The sequence below is a fragment of the Cydia strobilella genome, chromosome 2, assembly GCF_947568885.1.
Source record: "Cydia strobilella chromosome 2, ilCydStro3.1, whole genome shotgun sequence".
Taxonomy (NCBI): Eukaryota; Metazoa; Arthropoda; class Insecta; order Lepidoptera; family Tortricidae; genus Cydia; species Cydia strobilella.
In genome coordinates, this window is record NC_086042.1 from 25619808 (window position 1) to 25640946 (window position 21139).

A 21139-nucleotide genomic window follows, 5' to 3' on the forward strand; every position below is an offset into this window, starting at 1 on the left:
ATGTATACCTTAAGGCTAAAAACGTTACATATCGGCACTACTTAAAAAAACTTATCTTTTTCTGTCAATCAAAAGAAAAATGTGGTATCTATGTATGGGATGCATACAGAGTTACTGCCTTTCAACTTTGAGTAGGTAGTAGTGTGATAAGAGATTTTTTTCAAAGTAGTGCCGATATGTCTATAGGTAAACTGCTGCGCTCGACAAAACCTTAACATTTGAATGTTAGTTCAAGTGGATACCTTATTGCTTTAGAATAAAGTATACAATTGATGAGTTTCCCAGCCCAGCCCGCGAAAACCTACGTGTTTTTATACAAATATACTAACTTGTACTTAATTAGAGGCCTCGTTGTTGCCTTATCGGCAGACTCCGTACAATGTTCCGAACAACGTAAGTACACCCAGATTTGCCATGTATACGTCCTACCGATCCTACTACTATCAGTATAAAAGATTATCTAATTCTAAGATCAGAGCGCTCATACACGGGAACATTTATCAGTACAGTAAAAAAAAAAACCTCGTTTATATCTTTATCTTCACTCATCAACGTATTACATTAGTGGATACAAATATAAAATCATATGGTAACCTTACACAATTTTAATAGGTATATGCTATATTTAGTAATAAATAATATTCGGTTTAAGACGAATCAATCTTTTGCCTGGTACTTTATAGACAAGACACTACAGGCCTTTAACTTTTTACTCTTTAGCACAGGTCAGTGGCAGTGAATACTAAACCTTATGTCAATACCATAAAGTTTACAATATTTCAACATTGATCAGTGCTAAAACACAAAAAGTAGCGTTTCAGCCTCGGATAAACTATGTCCTGTATTATTCATACGTCACGTATATGACCGTTTAACTCAAGGATTTTTTTCTAGGTATTTGGTTTAACCCCTTGAGTCCCAAGTATTGGCAAAGTAACAAACCTCCAAGTCCCACGAGCTTTTGACCTTTCATACATTTGTATGAAACCGCGTTTGCTATAGTCTCGTTCGTGGGACTAAGATGTAAATTTTGGGCTTCAAGGGGTTAAATTATGAAATTTTAAAATTGATATAAAACATCATTGGACATTCAACATTGTATAATTAAGAAACTTATAAAGAAAAAAATTCTATACGATACGTTTTAAAAAAACACCTTTTTATCCTGGGGTTCCAATTATAAAAATATATAGTTTTAAAGTTTGAGGCCCCCTAACATTATATTAGAATTAGATAGAAGTGTAATCAGCTATTTTTAATATTGAGCAAGACACGCTAATTTCTTCACAAGATCTTTTAACATTTTATGTATTCTCTTCTTTTATCCTTGATACTAAAATGACAGATCAGTTTTCATTGTATTATTTAGGATATAAAAACAGCGGTTATATGACTTAAAAGTATACGAGGTTTTTGGTTTTGTACGTAGCTTCGTTTTGATCTGCCCGACGTCGTTCATACAAGACAAGGCGGACGGGAATATGCGGGTGTCACATTGATGCCGATCCGGACGCCGCTACTTTATTTACAGTAAGCTGCAAAATTGCATGGACACATTGTCAATGAATTCATTTATAAAGTGTCCATGCAATTTTCCAGTCAGCACGAAATAAATAGTGACGGCCAAAGTGGTCAAACATATCGGAACACTTATTTCTATGTTAACGAGTATGTTACGATGTATTTGGCCACTTTGGCCGCTACTATTCTATTAATCTATTTGATGCTGTGCGTAGATATATACCTAGCGATGTCTCGCTAATATTTCGCCGCCACTATGTATTAATTATGACTACATATATATACCTAGTGATGTTCCGCTGACATTTGAGCGGCGTACGGCCCCGCATCCAACGTGAGACCTCAGGCTAGGTTCACACGGCGTTAATTTCTCCCGTATACCGTATACGGGATTTTATCGACTACCGGAGTGACAGTAAAATTTGTAAGGAAACGTTCAAAGTCGTTTTCACAGCGTTGACGCTCGCATAAATGCGGGAAAGCCGTCTAGCTCTCGAAAAGTCGGCTAGTCTAGATTTTGCTGTCACTACGGTATTCGATAAAATTCCGTATACGGTATACCTGCGGGAAAAATTAAGGCTGTGTGAACCTAGCCTTATAGTATGAATTTTCACAAATGATTTTTTACGCCCAAGACCCTAATCTGTTAAACAAAAGCCATCATTTCTTTTGTGCGAGCGGTCATCTCCCGTTTCGAGCGCGGGTCAAAGCGACAACGTCGTTTAAAAAGCTACCGTATCTTATCGGTTTTAAGGTTCAAATCTATGTAATAATATGAGCGCTCGCCTACATCGAGGCGGTCGATCGTCCTACATTACCAAAACATGCTAGATGTACATAGACTTGAACCTTAAAACCACCACCATATAGGTGCTTTTTAAAGGACATTGTCGCTAACAGATTAGGGTCTCAGGCGTAAAAATCATTTGAGAAAATTCATAGTATAGATGAATAAGGAAGCTACCGGGTCGTATTAGCCAGCTAGCTGTCGTGCCTGAGGAAGTGTTCTAGAGCGGGTCCGTTCCTCCCCAGCGGGTCCCTGGGGAACATGATGATGTCCTGCACCCACGTGAAGGGCAGCAGCCTGCGCTCGATGGTGGCGCGCCAGCGCGGGTGCTCGCGCGCCACGTCGCGGTAGTTGTCGCCCGACACGATCACGCCGTCCACCGCCGCCGCGTACTGCACTATGTACCTGCATGTGCATGCATGTATAATAATGGCTTACTAAACAATACATAACATAGAGTAACTTATACTAGAGCGGTACTGTCATAGTAAATTTTGTAACCCCAGTAAATTCACTGCCATCTGTCGACACACTTTAAAACTAAAAATGAAGATTTATAAAAATACGATAGAATGTATTTAAATATAGATAAATGATTTTTTTATTTGCATTAATTATTTTTATGATTTTGACCCATGTTCTTTCACTGATATGCGTTAAAATTGTTAAATAACAAACGAAACCGTCAACGCCATCTATACGAGTGTAGGCCAAAACTAGTAGCGCCCTCTGAACGAGAATCAAATTTTCTTGATTTTCGAGGCACGTTTTTTCCTTAGACTGTATCCATCTATTACGGAGTTATATCTATCTTTGGTAAATACTACAAGGCGGAGCAGATGCCCATTAGAGGCCTGCGCAAACCGGCGGAGCGCAGCGCAGATCATCGAGGACGATTTAATCCGCGCAAAATGCCCCGCCATACCGAGTGTACTCTATCAAAGATAGATATAACTCCATAATAGATGAATACAGTCTGAGGAAAAAAGGTGCCACGAAAATAAAGTAAATTTGATTCTCGATCAGATGGCGCCACTACCTTCGGCCTAAACTCGGATAGATGGCGTTGACGGTTTCATTTGTTATTTAACAATTTTAACGCATATCAGTGGGTCAAAAATAATAAATGCAAATAAAAAAAATCATTTATCCATATACCAAAATACATTTTATGGTATTTTTATACATCTTCATTTTTAGTTTTAATTGTGTCGATAGATGGCAGTGAATTTACTGTGGCTACAAAATTTACCATGACAGTACCGCTCTATCCTATTATATCCTCTTTGCTATTATACATCGCATCTGGTAGCAGAGGGTTTGGTACTCATACGATACTACCTACGTATGATCCATCGTATACAGTTGCTATAATAACTTCAACTGTGCTGTTATGTACGTATATTATACCTGTCGTCGTAGGAAGCGATCGTCTTGCCCTGCACCTCGCGCGACGGCGTGTAAACAACAAGGCCGCTCCGCTCCATCGCATCCAGTAGTCGAGGATCGGTACTCTTGCCAAATTTACATCTAAAACAAATACAATAGAGAACTTTTACTATTAATATCAGTTAAATACAATTATTCAATACCTCAACGAACTATAATAAAGTTGACCAATCAATGTTGACGCGGACAGGATATCAAGAATAAAACCAAGCAATAGAACAAAACCTCTACCCGCTTAGGGCTGTAATTTACTCCCTTATTCATAAAACTTGGCAAACCTTTGTTAAATAATGTCCCTTTCTAGCAATCACAAACGCCAAAAGGACAAATAAGGGCAAACGATTATCAAGGACTTGTTAGACTTGACATGCGTTTAAAAAATAAGGCCATTAGAATGAACTCGTAGAAAAAGTATAATATACAAAAGTGCTATCAAATCTTGTACCGGAGCAAAGTAATGATGTGGCTTACCTAAACCTCGGCACGAACGCCCTGACCTCGTGGCCCCGGTTCACAAAGTAATCTATACAGATCTTCAAGCCCTTTACTGAGAATTCTCTGCCTCTGCCGTGCCTGTAAAATATACGCCTAATATTAGACTACATTTTAATAAAGTATTTCTCCACTGAGTTATAGTCTCAAATAGTCTGACACTAATAATTTTTATTCTTAAATTGTAAAACGGGACTTAGGGCCTGTTTCACAATGTCCAAGTAAAGTCCTGAATAAGCTACTTGCCACTTATCTGACGAATAAAGGCATCGTTGGCGTTTCACAATCTCCAAATGAGCTTTATCTGCTGGATAAAGTGCTTTTTTTGTAGGAAATTTTATCTGGCAGTTAATTTATTTGTTAATTAGCTATCCAATACTTTACTTGGACATTGTGAAACAGGCCCTTAATCGTGTATTTAAGTTTTATGATTTACCTCCTCTACAAATAATTTTTGTCATGAAACATCCTCATGGCAAAAACTCGGCTTTTGATAAAATTAAAAAGAAAGGCCATCAAAAGCGTCGCACTGCTTGCATGCATAATAAAATTTCTTTTTACTTCTCATGCTCGTAAAGTTCAACTTTAAGTCGTGCGTAGACGACATAAAGTTACTTATTATGTTTTTCTATTAAGACCCTTATTGACTTAGAAATAAAGTCCTGCATCTGCCATACAAATTGCCTCGTATAAAGATGGATCGCTTTATGCCCTTGTTGTACAATCTACTTTTGATGACAATGTTCGTAGGACATATTTGAAAACTTTTTTTACTATTTGTTTTCTTCATTGTTTAGCTCTCAGATGTGCGGTTACGACTAATTAATATACATAATACTTTGACCGCTAATGTTGGCCACATACGTGCACGATGACAGTAAGGTTATTCCGATAAGTTTTACGATGGCGCTTTCTATTTCGCAAGGCTATAAGATATCGGCAGACACCAAAATATATATTACAGCTGCGTGTGTAGACTCTGTCAAATAGTATGTAAAATATACCGACAGATACGGCATCTGCCGATATATTATCGCTCCGTCTGTGATGGGCTTTAAAGACAAACATTTCAATTTATACTTACTCCATTGCTACATTACTGCCATCTATGACTATGGTTCTAGGACCAGTCCTCTTTACATGTTTCTCCGGGTTATAAATGTTGCTGCCAACACTGCTGTTAGAGGGCCGGTCACCCTTGAACATCTCTTTGATGTATACATCTTCGGGCGTCTCTGCTATGCGGGGTACCTGGAGTATTTTGTGACAAATATAAGCCTTTTACATTTTTTTTTAATGCTGGGTTGAACAAAGAAATTATCACAAGAAATACATTACTAGTTAATTTATTATTAGTTCATACTATGGCAGCAATCCTGTTCAAATTTTCTTTGTATTTATTCTAGGAAGGTCCTATAATATTCATTTATTTATTTACTCCTAAAGATAAGTGACAGTCTTGCAGCATAAGCAAGGTTTAGAAGGGTTTCGATTTAAGTAATTTTAGTGCTATCATAAATAAAATACAATGGTGAACCAGCTCTGCTCTGATGAATGAACTTTCCAATAAATAATATCAAGATATTTATTAGATATCTATTAGACTAGCCAAATCATTCGAGCGCTTTTGACATACACATATTTGTTATATACCATCAAAGAGGATATAATAGGATAGAGCGGTACTGTCATAGTAAATTTTGTAACCATAGTAAATTCACTGCCATCTATCGACACACTTCAAAACTAAAAATGAAGATTTATAAAAACACGATCAAATTTATTTAAATATGGATAAATGTTTTTTTTTTATTTGCATTAATTACTTTTATATGATTTGACCCATGTCCTTTCACTGATATGCGTTAAAATTGTTAAATAACAAACGAAACCGTCAACGCCCTCTATACGAGAGTAGGCCAAAGGTAGTGGCGCCATCTGATCGAGAATCAAATTTTTCGTAATTTTCGAGGCACGTTTTTTCCTTAGACTGTATCCATCTATTACGGAGTTATATCTTTGACGACCGGTCTGGCCTAGTGGGTAGTGACCCTGCCTGTGAAGCCGATGGTCCTGGGTTCGAATCCCGGTAAGGGCATTTATTTGTGTGATGAGCACAGATATTTGTTCCTGAGTCATGGGTGTTTTCTATGTATTTAAGTATTTATATATTATGTATATCGTTGTCTGAGTACCCATAACACAAGCCTCCTTGAGCTTACCGTGGGACTTAGTCAATCTGTGTAAGAATGTCCTATAATATTTATTTATTTATTTATTTATTTAATATTTATATCTATCTTTGATACCATATATTTAAGGAACATGCAGGCCAAATGTTTTTTTTTTCTTATTTTTAGTGGTAGGTGGTAATACTTCCTTTTGAAACTGGTGCACGAAATAATTGGTTTGTTTCCGTTTGTTTATTTAGTTATATCAAAGAGAATATACTGATAGAGGGTTACTGTCATAGTAAATTTTGTAGTCACAGTAAATTTACTGCCATCTATCGACACACAATTAAAACTAAAAATTAAAATGTGTAAAATACCAAAAAAATTATATACATATGGATAAATGACTGTTATTTGTATTTATTATTTTTATATGATTTTGACCCATGTTCTTTCACTGATATGTGTTAAAATTGTTAAATAAGAAATGAAACCTTCAACGCCATCTAGCCGAGAATAGGCCAAAGATGTAAGCGCCAGCTGTCATAGAATTAATTTTACTTGATTTCCGAGGCATGTTTTATCCTTAGACTTTATTCATCTTATACGGAGTTACATAGGTCTTTGGTTATATTATTTATTTTCAAAATTTTATCCTCTTTTGAAATGGATTGGCTACCTAATCTCAAGTTATGATGGCTTAATGAGTTCACTCCTTTACATTTGCTTCAGTTATTATAATTAATTAGATTTACTTAGTCATTCATAAATAACAACACAAGGTAAAAAAATATCAGCTCGCAACAGCACAAATAAATACATATATAAATTATGACATGCAAAGATAATATAATATACACTCATATTAATAACTTGTGTGTTATAGATTACAAAAGAAAGGTAATAAAAAAACTATGTCATTTAATTTTGTGGTTTAGTTTTATATATCATACATACACATAATAATATAAGTAATATAAAATAGAGAGTTAGATAAAATATATACATAAAATACACAAATTTAATAAATAATTCTAGAAACATACTTGAAAAATATATTTTCATTGAGAACTATACTTTTTTCACTTACCCTATCATTATCAAGGTTATTTTTCAAACCCAAAGCTACATTACAGCCGCTGAAAATGTTCTGCGTTATCATCTTTAGGAGTTTGCCCTGGGACGAAGTGTCCAGGTTGGCTATCAAGCCGTTCAAACCTTTAGCGACCCTACGAATAGTTCGCTCCTCGGATATTGTACTTTGGGGTCTCTCTATTACTGTTAGTTGCGAGTCCCTACTCGAGCTCACGGATGTATTTGACGATACTAATATGCAGTCACTATCATTGACATTGATTACATCTATAAAAGGAGAAAAAAAGGCATATTTCCAATTAAGACTTTTAACTACAAGAAATAAATACATAATAATTTTCTACAAAACTAAGAGTAAGACACACATCTAGTGGTCAGGCCAAGTTAACATTTGGGAAGCATATCCCATTTATGTTGACCAAAAAACAATGCAGTATTGAATTACAAATGGTAAAATTTTTACAAATATGAAACTGTAGTTCTAGGTAATTTAGTTGATGTCAAATCATCACATATTAAGGAATATTGATTGATCCATGTACATCTGATTAAGCATAGTAAATATTTCAGGATATTATTTATTTATTTATTATTATTATTTATTAGAGCTTTTCATTATTCTACAGATAATTATTATATGAATTTGATACATATATTTTAAGATTTTATTTTATTTTAGGATATAGTCAAGTCCTAATCTCCATTCACTGACGACCGGTCTGGCCTAGTGGGTAGAGAGGGCCTGAGAGGCCAATGGTCCTGGGTTCGAATCCCGGTAAGGGCATTTATTTGTGTGATGAGCACAGATATTTGTTCCTGAGTCTTGGGTGTTTTCTATGTATTTAAGTATTTATATATTATATATATCATTGTCTGAGTACCCATAACACAAGCCTCCTTGGGCTTCCCGTGGGACTCAGTCAATCTGTGTAAGAATGTCCTATAATATTTATTTATTATTTATTCAGATCTTAAAATAATGTAAATAAAAGGTCATGTAGTTATTTAGCCAATGAGGTACAAATTTTGTATTTATGGAATTATACCATTGGTTGAAAAACAAAGTCTTGTGGTTTTTAGGGTTCTGTACCCAAAGGGTAAAAACGGGACCCTATTACTAAGACTCCGCAGTCCGCCTGTCTGTCACCAGGCTGTATCTCTTGAAACGTGATAGCTAGACAGTTGAAATTTTCACAGATGATGCATTTCTTTTGCCGCTATAACAACAAATACTAAAAAGTACGGAACCCTCGGTGCGCTAGTCAGACTCGCACTTGGCCAGTTTTTTGTTAACATGCTTTCACAATTAAGTAGTCTGTATTTCTAAAAACTCAATCCCACACATTATGTCGTAGTGAAATGTCATACAATATTAAAATTGCTCATACCTAACTTGTTGGTGGGACTCAGAATATTCTGAATGTAAATTTATTACTTAAGATTAATATTATTTAAGATTTTATATTAAATGGTGCAGAAAGCAACAAATAAAAAAGACAAATTTCTTAGAATATAATGTTTAAACTTTGGAAATATGTATATATCTGCGTACCTTTACTTGTACCCTGCACCTCTCCGGTGAGGTCTACTGTTATATACTGTTTGTTGACAGGGATCCCACTTTTTAAGTCTGATGCTAAATTTGATATTTCACGATTAAAGTGTTCTAATAAATCATTGTTGTTTGTCGCATTTTTAATTTCAGACACATTTAAATCTATAAAATTTGTGCTCTGTCTCCCGCCAAGAGGTGTAGAGCAATGAAGTGGACTTGGCTTTTTCTGTGGAGTTGCATTAGGCAAATGATCATTGTCGTGTATGACAATAACACTTGAGTTGTGATCCACCTTTTTGACCTTCACCTTGACAGTTTCACTCAAGTCAACCAAACTTGATTTCCGCTTCCTATTTCCAGTGTTATTAGTCTCGTCTAGATCTATAACTGAGTGGCTCTCGCGAAGATGTTCAAACAGCTGTTTTATTTTTTTATTTTTCTTGGACCATTTTCTTTTGGCCACATTGACTTGTTTTCTAGAACTCATTCTAGTGGAAGAGCATGCGCGTAAGTTTGAATTTGAAGGTTTCGACGTCGTCGTCGAGCTCTGAAATGCACAAATATCTTCACATTACTATTATACACAGAACACACTTTATACACAGAACTTCGATGTTACGCTGACAACGTGAAACAACCAACCATTTGCAGTGCAATATACAAGTAAAGCCAAAAACAAAGAAATCTATTGACACCAGATGTTATGCAACCATTTATTTAAGTATTGTTAAACACCCAAAAGCACCGCACGTGAGAAAGACGACAAAAAACAAGACCCTCTTATCGCAGGTAACAAGCCACAGATGACACGTTGTGTTTGCAAACATAAAACCTGTATACATGTTAAATAAAATGTAATGTTAGTTGAATAGGTATGTTTAGTTAGATGATCCTTCCCGAAGCGACACACCATGCTTAAACGTAAATTTTACCTACATTACCAAAACTAAAGTTCTGAAATGTTACACCATGAAAAACGTTAACTAACACATTTGCGCGCAGGTTCGGGCTTTCCCATTTTCGCATACGTTACTATATGCTCTTTACCACTGTCTTGAAAGATTGAAGAAACTTAAATGAAGAACTGAAGTCTGAAAATGCAATGCGAATGTTTAAATAAAATAAATGTTTTCCTATGGTTTTTCCTATAAAATCTAAGATGGCGGCCTGACTTTTTTTTTTCAGGGGATCTACACATATAACAATATGGCTTCGATTTGTCGTTGCGATAAGGGCTCTACAGAGAGACCAACAGACCGTTTAGGTTTAGTGGCAGTGGCACAACAAAATGCAATATACAGATTGATGAATAACGCGGTAAGCTAAGCAGCTAACACATTACCGCACCGAACCAAGGTCTTTGTGAGACGCACCCATAAGTAAGAGCTAGAAAGCAATCTCTTTCTTGCTAATGTGTTAGCTGCTTTAGCGCAAAGAAAATAATATAATACCCACTACCCGCCCCGCGCTTTAGAGTGAGACATAGAGGTAAATACAATATATAGAGAGGAAAGGACCATTTGACCGATTTCAGTAGGAGTAGCAGAGAAAGCGCTATTATTGTTTGTCCTCGTCATAGTCTCACTTTTCCTTTCTGCCTATTTCTAAAAAGTCCTAAGTGACGTAGACGTTTTTTGTTGCCCACCGTTGTTATGGTGGGTAAAAACGGACCCGACCAAATTACGTAGATTGTTTTTGGTATGGTGTCAGGAATGTTAAAACGTGTTTTTAATTTTATCGCATTGCGTATGTTCTGTCCCTCAAGGGCGCACGCGTATAGCACATCTATGTAATGCTAGGTCTACTAGCCCGCTCCAGACTACGCGGCGCAAAGCCGCGAACTTGAGTGTGGAGTCGATTTCGCTGATTAGCAAACTAGACTCCACACTCGCGTTCGCGGCTTAGCGCCGCGATTCGCGCACGAGTGAGGAGGGCCCTTTAGAAATGAGACAGTCCTTTGACAAATTATACATTCTGAAACTATACATCGCAGCGCGAAGCCGCGATTCGCGCACGAGTGTGGAGGGAGCTTTTGAGGTCCACTAAAGGTAGTTTAACGTGTTCTTATAATCCAAAAGAATTTATTGGAATACAATTCTGCCCGATTTATCGATGGAAACAACTCTAGGTATCCACCGAGTTATTATGTCGATATGTTGTGTTGTCACATTCTAAAGGTTCTTCCAGACGGGATAATCAAATTGCCAATTTGATTGTTAATCTCATCACGTGTAGACACAATTCCAGAGTTTAGAGTCAGATTGTGCGAAAAATAGTCCTGTCTGGATACCCACTAACGTAAGGCTAGTCCACCACCTGATTTGATCAGCCAATTTAATTAGATTGGCGAAAAATTATTCCCGTCTGGACAGACCTTTAATGAGTGAAAGTATGGTATTTTGATTTTCGGTTTTCTACGCCGTATTACAAGTTAAAAATGTTAATAATAAGCCGAGCAGGACAATAAGTCCAGTAAGTACCTAGATTTGGTTTGCGAGATAACCGCCATTATGTGGGATGTTGATTCGACGATCATTGTCCCGATAGTCAGTTCAGCACTTTCAGCGAACGGTTTGATAGCGAAGTCTCGACCAACATCTCGAGAGACTCGCTAGGCGGTTGGATCAAGGGTCAGATGCAGAAGGCGAGGCGGTGACCTTGGACACGGCGCGGATAGTCCGCCGGTTCCTCTCTGCGGCCCTGACCACCGGCGGCACCGGCAGCCCTGGCCCTGCCCCGCTGCCGATGGCACCCTGAGTTACATTTTTTATAATGTGTTTATATGTTTTTTGTATTGTTTTGTATGTGTTTTTATATTTTTTACTTTTATATCCATATTGTAAAAAACCTAAGGTGACTTTTAAGAAAAGATAATTTGTAAGATGATAAATTAATAAAGAGAATAGGTATGATTAAGATAAATTAGATATTAGAAAGATTAGTTAGGCTTTGGGGTATAAATAAAAATTCGGTCATATACATTCAGCAAGGGATTGTAAACTTTTATTAATACATAATTTATTGAAATAAAGAATCAACTATATACTAGGTTGGTAAGTATAGGTACAGTCATACTACGATTTTTTAACAAGTGTCTATAAACAGTTACCTACTAGTTGTTCAAGGGGTAAAATAGTTTTATTTAACTCCTCGTGTTAATATATTGAGACCCAAGCAAGCGCAAGGTCCCAAAAAAATGAAAAGATAAGGGTCTCCGCCAAGCTCGGTTCTCCGTTCTCCATACAAACGTAGTTCCGGTTCCGCTCTCATTTTAAAACGACTAGCTAGATTGCTCTGAAACTTTGTACTTACAATAGGATAAGGCATATCTATGTCTGTAATTAATAGTTTATGTAGCTTCAGATACCATAGTTAAAAAAATACAGCAAATTTAAGTTTTTCATACAAAACTTGTTTTTGCTCTAATTCGTTTGTTTTATAAAATGAAGCTATATAAACAAATTTCAGACCTAGATATACCTCATGTCATTGTATGTGCAAAGTTTCATTACAATCCAACACGTAGTTTTAAAATGAGAGCGGAACAACTACGTTTGTATGGGAAGGTGCAATTCGGCCGAGCTTGCCGGGGACTCTTAAGCGTTGCGAGGGTACAAGGCACGAGGGTTAAACAAATTTTGCTGCTGAATGAAACGTAATATTGTTCACCACACAATGCGAGGAAAATACTAGCTATAAAACATTACTTATGTAATCCAAATTAATATTGTTAATTATTTATCATTTGCAATAATCAGCGAAAAGGCCATTCTAATAGTTAAACGTAAAGAAACGTCTCAAAATATACACAGAATGTGTTTTAAAGAATAAAGATAGCTTTTCCGAGCTGGTATGATTAAAATATTATTGTTATAAAGTACAATAAGACCACTTATTTCTAGATCACTGAGTTTAAATCATGGTTAACTTAACATATGAGCTATATTCATTATTATATAAAAAAAAATAATTTAATTACTTAGCAAAATTTGTCTGCCACTCATGCCTTGAAGTTGAAACTCGCAGCCGCTCAAGATTCCGCTTTTTGATGGCCGATGATGGCGGCGGTTAAAGCCTCTGTGCGAGCGGGACAGTAGGTAATATAATTATGCGCGTGCGATAGAGATAGGAAATGGCTGGTCAAAGTACGAAATTCTTAGAGGTTATAGAGTCCTTACCTTACCACCCGCTACGCTCGGGGCTCTCAATTTTATCAATTTATTATGCATATGACATAGACCTACCATATTCGACGTACACCAACCTGAACATATTTTTATTGTATATTTTTTCTTGAAACCCTTACAACTAATACTGAGCCTCATTATTATTTTTTAATTATCTACAAATCCATAGTTTTCACTTGAAGAAGCAAAATACTAAAAGCTACGCTACGGACAGATACCAAAATACAGGGTAGGAGTAACGCTAGTCACCATTTTAATAAATGAAATTTAAGTGCTAATTTACTCTACAAGGATAAGAGACAAGTAGGTAACCTACCTACTTTTTATCCCTGGGTCATAAAATATTCCATATTCATATTTATTTATTTATTTTTACAGGATTTGCGTCGTACATACATGCTGCCTCTCTGTAGAGGTGTCACAAATGTCACAATATGTAGCTTAATTACAAGTTATGTATCTACTTAAAATATGAAATAGTGACTTGCGTTACTTTTTCGTGGAATCACCCAATCCTATTTTCACTTCGAGAATTTACAATTATTTTATTACTAGCTTTTGCCCGCGACTTCGTCTGCGTGGACTTAGTAAAAGCAGCTAAAGTAAGTATAGCGCCTGGAAAAATTCTCATAGCAAACATTCAATTTGAGCATATTATGCATACAAATTAGCAGGCACTTTATTAATTATCTCAATTCCACCCCGCTTTTTACTTTCTTAAGGGATGATTTTCGGGATAAAAACTATCCTATGTCCTTTTTAGGGACTCAACCTATCTCTATGCCAAATTTCATCTAAATCGATTCAGCGGTTTAAGCGTGAAGAGGGAACACACAGACAGACAGACAGACTTTCGCATTTATAATATTAAGTATGGATTTATATTTCGAAAAGTCTACAAATAAATTACTATCTTACGTATTTACACTAAAACAAATAGCTTTGAAGCATCAACATTGTCATGGTTCATTAGGTAGAGGTAGTGAGCATTATAAACATATACATCCATATAGAGTACCGGCCAATAATATATCACCTCTGAGTGTTTTTATATGAGCTTGTATAGAGTAAACAATATACTTAGGTTAGTTTGTAGATTGCATATTTTACTAGTCATTTTAATACTGCAATGAAATACTATGAGTTACAATAGGATACTCAGCATATTACTAAAAAACGTCTAGTAAAAAAATGAAGTTGACAATACATTTAAAAAAAACCTCCATGAATAAACCATTACATGAGACCAATTTTTCTCATCGCCCGTACAAAGGAATACCTAAAGCAGTGAGGTGGAAGTCACTCACAAATATATAAAAAAAGTTGTACCGTAAAAACATGGAGGTGATATATTATTGGCCAGTACTGTATGTACAGTTGGGTCAAAAACTTTTTTAAGTGTGAGTAAGGTGATGCGACTTTCCTGTGGACATCATAAAATAAAAGGGCTTCAAAGTCAAATTTTCGCTCTTTATCGTTTTAGGCATGCCTACCTTGTACATACTTCTTAAAATTTGTATAATGAAAGTCTTTGAAAAATGTCTCTAAATCGTTAACTAATGTAATATCTACAGAAAAGAAGACGGTTTCCCGAAAGTTTTTGCAGATGTATTTCCAGATTAAGATGTTGATATTGACGACTACTTTCTTACGCTATTATAATCACGCGTCACTATCTATGCGAGAAAGAATGTCTGTAGGTATGCTAGCCTAGATTTTCTAGGTACTCATTTTAACCTATACAGGTGTATCTATCCACCGTCCAAACACAGGTGTTAGACTCGACTTTGCAGCACCAATGAAACTAGCAGTGGCATCTCTCCTTGACCATTATGTTTCTTGGTGTTGTAACCTCATCCACAGTACTTAAAACTGCAGTTTTCCATTCCATGAAGCTCGCATTACCAATGCTTATTCAAGTCGATATTTACATATCCAATCTCCAGGTGTAGAGCCCGCTACGGTCCTAAAATAGGTGTTACAATGGATTCTGCAACACCAATGGTACTTTTTTTTATATACTACGTCGGTGGTAAACTGGCATACGGCCCGCCTGATGTTAAGCAGTCTCCGTAGCCTATGTCCGCCTGCAACTGCAAAGGAGTTACATGCGCGTAGCCGACCCTAACACCCCGCACTCTCGTTGAGCTCTGGCAACCTTACTCACCGGCAGGAACACAACACTATGAGTAGGGGTCTAGTGTTGTTTGGCTGCGGTTTTCTGTAAGGTGGAGGTAATACTTGCAGTGGCATCGCTCTTTGCTGTGAGTTTCTTGTTGTTGCCTCACCCATAGCACATAAAGCTGAAGGCACCCATGCCACGGAACTTCCAACACTGTTGTTTACGCAACTAAGTCTATTTTGACATGTCCTACTTGCAAGTATAGATCTCGACGGTCCTAATACAGGTATTGCACTCAACTCGGCAGCACCAGCGGAACTTGCAATGACATCGCTCCTTGACCGTCAGTTTCTTAGTGTTGTAACCTCGCCCGCAGCACATGAGAGCGCAGCCGTCCATGCCAGCGGATGTGCGGTCGCATTCGCGTCCTGATGTGCCGAGGGAACCCTGGAAATATTACATATTTTTTAGGATTATAAAGAGGATCTTAGGATAATGTCAGTATCAGTGCCGATCGTAGAGAGAACTGGAGCAGAATATAATTATACTGCTCTGCGTAGTAATACATATTTAAATTAACTCCGCGCTGTAGAGCAGTGGGAGTCTGAATATGATTGCGACTTGCGATACTTATTCTTGTGCTATTCAAACTCAACCAGGCAAAGGCACCGTCCGCCAAGATTTCTGAGATTTAAGCTATAGACTAATCAAGCGAAATATTCGGTATAGGGAAAAACTTAAAGGACTTATTTAAAACGGATGCAAGGGACAGATAGGTTAATCTAAGGAAGAGAATCCAAGGCTTCTTGCCAGTGTATACTGACATGATTATGGTCATTTACTAACCAGAGAGTCGTTCTTCACACAGTAGTCAGGCGACGGCTCGAGGTAGACTAAGTCTTGGGCCGTCGGGAGCCTGTACCGAGGGTCGCTCAGCCGAAGTTTCCCTCGCCTGGATACTGTCACTTCCGTGGCACCTTCGTACTTATCGCGAAGGTAGTCGCCTGCGAATTTAAAGCAATTTTCCATGTACAGTCAACAACAGAAGTCATTTTATTATGACCTCTCATCTCAGTGAGGTACAAAAAAGGTGTGGTTACGGAGTATCAATAAGGTTAATCTCGGACCTTAGTTAAGCAACTCAGCAAGCTTCGTTGCTTAAACACGGTACTCGACTGAAAAGCTCTCTATTATATCACGATTGTTTAAAATACTATTATCACACAATTTAATATCCATATAATGATTATATCAAGTGATCGTCGTTGGAGTCAATTCCAGCTTAAAATGCTAATTTATCATCTGAAAGGCATCATTAAAATAATGAAGTGCTTAAAATATAATGACAGGCTCACCCCAATATATCACTTCAGTAGTAATACGGTGTGTATAAATTTACTTTAATTATACATTTTAGGTTTATTAGTGTCCCGAACTAATAAATAAGTTTTGTGAGAACATCTAAGACATCTTAATTGTTTTTTAGAGCTTTACGTTATTGCACGAGGTTTATTGGTCATTTTTCTTAGTCACTGTCCTGTTGGTGGTATAAAATATAATATTTGAGGGGGCTTCCTGGATTTTTACCCTGGCTACCATCCCCCCACACAGTCCTACCGCTCTAATTACCCCTAGAGGAAAGAGGACCTACCCAAATAGAAGAAATCACAACAATTTTGATGAAATAGACTCAACATCGTTACGTCTTACGTTTGCATAAAAATACAACAGTACTATGAGCATCATCTGTTCTCAGGGTGCCTTGCTGAGACGAAATAATACCTAAGTAACGCGGTAAATTCGCCGAGTACCCTTTTACTCAAAGGCGGCGAAGTTAGTTGAAGTAAAGTAAATCATTTATTTTGCCAAAAATTATGTAGGTACAATAATGGTGGATTACAAAGTTATTCAGTAACAATAACATATTAAAATATTTAGATCAGTACGGTTTCACTCACTGTCACTATTATTTTTAGTCACTTTTGGCGACGTGCCTGAGGAAGGATTCCCAAAGAATCCGAAACATGTCGCCAAAAGCGACTAAAAATAATAGTGACAGTGTGTGAAACCGTACTGATCTAAATATTTTGAAATATGTCTCACGATAGTTTAAATAACATATTATTTGTTCCTTAAATTAGGCATGCAAAAATGTTATCCTACATATTTCCATCAACTAAATTATTATAACATTATTATAGGTACCTTAACATAAATCCAAAAACAAAGACAATACCGAATACATACACTTATAACATTATCCACTTAGTACATATGTGTGTAACAACTCACTGGCTTCTTATGTAAGAAATTTGGGTACCTATTGAGTAAAAAATATTTTTGCCTAGTTAAGTTAAGTACTTACACAGTAAAAATACCCGTGTAAACGAAGCTTTAGTCGCACTTCGTAGGCGTTTGATTTACGCGCCCACCCAGAAGATGGCGTGTTGTATTCTGAACCAGTAATTATAGGGCATCATTTAATCCCAACGATATTTTAATCCTATATAATTTGTCTTAATTTGAATACTTTGGATATTATTCTTAATTCTCTACGATATTTAACATGGACTGACTGACATTGCAAGTAGAACAGGTAGAATATGCAAGAGCGATAGAGAGGAATATAAAGAAATTTTAATTTTTGTTCTTCTCGGTAAGATCTCTGGCTAAGTAGGTACTTATATAATTAAGAGATCGGTCTTGGAACTTGTTCAAATGAAGTGGTTTGGAAAAGTAAGAAGGTCAATACCAACAGTGTACAGTTGCAGTGTACCAACCCTTAAAGTCGTAAAATGGAAAATTATTTTAATTTTAGTTTATTAGTTTAATTATCTTTGGTTTAATTTAAATGCGCGTTTAACCCAATTAGAACTATTAAGCTGTTTTTATTAATGCAAATGTCGCAACGGCACTCAGAACATGCCGCCATTAGGATTCATAAAATTGGGCGGCTTTAAATTCAAGAATTTAGCCGACCATTCACGGTTCTTTGTGCTACGTGAGAAAATCGTGTAAGTTACTTCAAGTAATTAACTCGTAATTATCAACGTAATTTTATATTAACGTTGTTGTAATAAAATAAATGTAAGATCTAAGAAATACCTCTAGACAATTCTAAGATGTAAATAAAATATACTTATATGTAGTTTCTTGGGTCCTAAAAATACCTACAGCCGTTGTATAGGAGAAAGAAAGATAAAGGCTACATTTACATATAATTTGTAGTCCATTTCCAATTTTTCTAGGATTGCCTAGATATTTATAATCTTTATTTAAATATCTATAATATCAACTTACTCTAATAATATGTAAGCGCTTAAGGCGCCCAGAGTGGACTCTAGACTGGTATACAATGGCTTCCAAGCTCTGAACAAGCTTGGAAGGCAAAACAAAGTGCAACTGGTATGGATCCCAGGGCACGAGGGATTCATAGGCAATGAAAATGCAGATGAACTTGCCAGAGCCGGATCTGCAAACAACCTTATAGGTCCGGAACCATTCGTGGGGCTCTCACAGGGAACTATCACAACGGCTATCAGAGACCTTACTAAGACCAAACACCAGGAAGAATGGGACAGTCTGACGGGTCTAAAGCACTCAAAGCTCTTTATACAAGGGGTAGACTCTGGTTGGAGCATAAAGCTTTGGAAACTTAGCAAACGGCAACTCCAAATAATAACGGGGGTGTTTACTGGCCATTACGGGGTCAAGGGAATCCTGGCCAAGATGGGGCACGCTGACAACACCGATTGTCGTATGTGTGGCGAAGAGGAAGAGACAATAGAGCACCTTGTGTGTGAATGTCACGCCCTCGCCAGACAAAGAATGAAGGACTTTGGAACAGGCTACCTGGAACCAAAGGAATTCAAAACGCTACCCATAAGGTCCATCATCCGGCATATGGAGATGGTGGGGAAAGCTCTTGAGTAGCGGACGGATCTTTCCTAGGGGGTAACTGCACAAAAGATCCCTATGGGTCGAAGTGTATCCGCAAGGGCCCCCGAAATTATAAGATAAGATAATAATATGTAAAACTACAACACGGAACAATGGTGTTTCGGACATTAAATTTGGGAGGCGTGCGCAGAGCCGAACCCAACACGAAGGGTAAGGGGTACACCGAGCGGATGCTGCCCTTGCCCGTGTCATGAGACGCACGCAGAGGCAGCACCCGCCAGGGTGGAGCGGCAGGGACTATTGAGAGATGATGGAATCTAAATGAACTAGGCTATTGGGTGAAAGCGATGGAAATACTGGGCTAAGGGATATAAAACCCAACGCCTGCTAATAAAATGATATAAAATTTTATTTGCGGCAGTAACTTTGAGGCTGCTTTGGCCGAATCCACGCATAGAGTACAGACAGACACGTTATAGACTAATATACTCTTAGACTAAAATATCTTCAATAGGCAGTGAATAGAGTTCTTTAAGAGAAGCCAACGATCATTAAAGAAAGCTTGAAAGCTTGATTAAGTCGCGTTCTCGAATAAGTTAATATATTTATGGCTCTATAAAAAATAAACAACTTAGGAAACTTTACGGCCTGCCAACGGCTGCCTTATTTAACGTTTCCTTATAAGTCTTCATTTTATAGTTCCAATGAAAGTATATTTTTGTTTTTTGGGTGGTCTTTTAATACCGCTTATTTTTATTTTATTTATTATTATTCCTTATAATTAACACTTACAGTCAAGCTACACATGTTAAAAGGAGTGTCATTATATTAACAATGAGAGATTACTCAACATACATAGCTAATTAAAATGCTAACTATACAATAATTGAGCTCGGTGTCGTTACAGACTCTAGGTATCGGTTACTAGCTTTCATAAAACTGGCTTCAGTGCTGTGGAATATGTCCAGTTTGCTTTCCTGCCAGTATTGTTTGACAGTTTAGGGATTAAAAATTAAAACATTACAAATGTACGTGCTTGTTTTATATTGTTTTAGAATAAATACCTATCTGACAAGTTTAACTTTGAATTTATTTTTACCATCAATGATTTTATGTAGGTACATACAACAAGGGCTTTACTGTTAGCAAGGAGCTTAATAGGTAGGTACCTGTTTGAACGATAAAAAACAAAGGGAATAAAAAAGTGTCCCAAGTAAAGGGTTGATGGGTCAATTAGGTAAAATATATGTGTGCCACAACAAAAGACCGGACAGGGGTGGTAATAGTATGTCATTATGTTAATGGGGACATTTTCTACACTCTACAGAGTGTTTTATTAGGGTAAACTGTGTATTCAACTCAATTTAAATCGGAGTTTTAAACCAGTTTAACGCGCACTTTATTAATTTTAAATTAAGTTAGGGTAAAAAGTATCCTGGAAAAAGTTCTAATGGTTTCACACAGTAATAGTTTAGATAGGCAGCGTTTACTATATTTTCTACATTTATTAAGTAGGTAACTAATAAAAAGTTAAAAACCGGCCAAGTGCGAGTCGGACTCGCGCACCGAGGGTTCCGTACTTTTTTATTATTTGTTGTTATAGCGGCAACAGAAATACATCATCTGTGAAAATTTCAACTGTCTAGCTATCACGGTTCATGAGATACAGCCTGGTAACAGACAGACAGACGGACAGCGGAGTCGACTGAGCGAGCGTAGTATGACTTGTGTACAACTTGTGTAGAATGATGATTTGCGTGATAAAAACTAGAAATCCTATGTCCTTCTCCGAGACTCAAATATGCACCGGTTCAAGCGTGAAGAGGTAACAGACAGAATTACCTTCACATGTATTAA

General features: G+C 36.9%; 2 protein-coding genes across 3 annotated transcripts in view; both read right to left on the minus strand.

The window, feature by feature from the left end:
- Positions 1-716: 716 nt before the first annotated feature.
- Positions 717-10230, minus strand: LOC134753641 (uncharacterized). 2 transcript variants are annotated; one of them, XM_063689590.1, is made up of 7 exons: positions 10062-10230; positions 9071-9620; positions 7514-7785; positions 5334-5500; positions 4229-4330; positions 3719-3838; positions 717-2713 (listed from the first exon to the last, which is right to left on the minus strand). In XM_063689590.1, exons 1-7 carry the CDS (start codon positions 10089-10091, stop codon positions 2503-2505), a joined length of 1452 nt encoding a protein of 483 aa, XP_063545660.1. In that variant the 5' UTR covers positions 10092-10230; the 3' UTR covers positions 717-2502. The 2 variants fall into 2 exon arrangements, with proteins under 2 accessions (XP_063545660.1, XP_063545651.1); XM_063689581.1 differs by having other exon boundaries at positions 10010-10230.
- Positions 10231-15192: 4962 nt separating this feature from the next.
- LOC134754169 (protein Wnt-5b-like) overlaps positions 15193-21139 on the minus strand; it is a 66444-nt gene continuing 60497 nt past the window's right edge. Inside the window, exons 6-7 of the mRNA XM_063690298.1 lie at positions 16229-16386; positions 15193-15829 (exon numbers count right to left, since the gene is read on the minus strand). Of these exons, the coding sequence (XP_063546368.1) occupies positions 15632-15829; positions 16229-16386 (356 nt within the window). The 3' untranslated portion in view covers positions 15193-15631. The remainder of the gene's footprint in view (positions 15830-16228; positions 16387-21139) is intronic.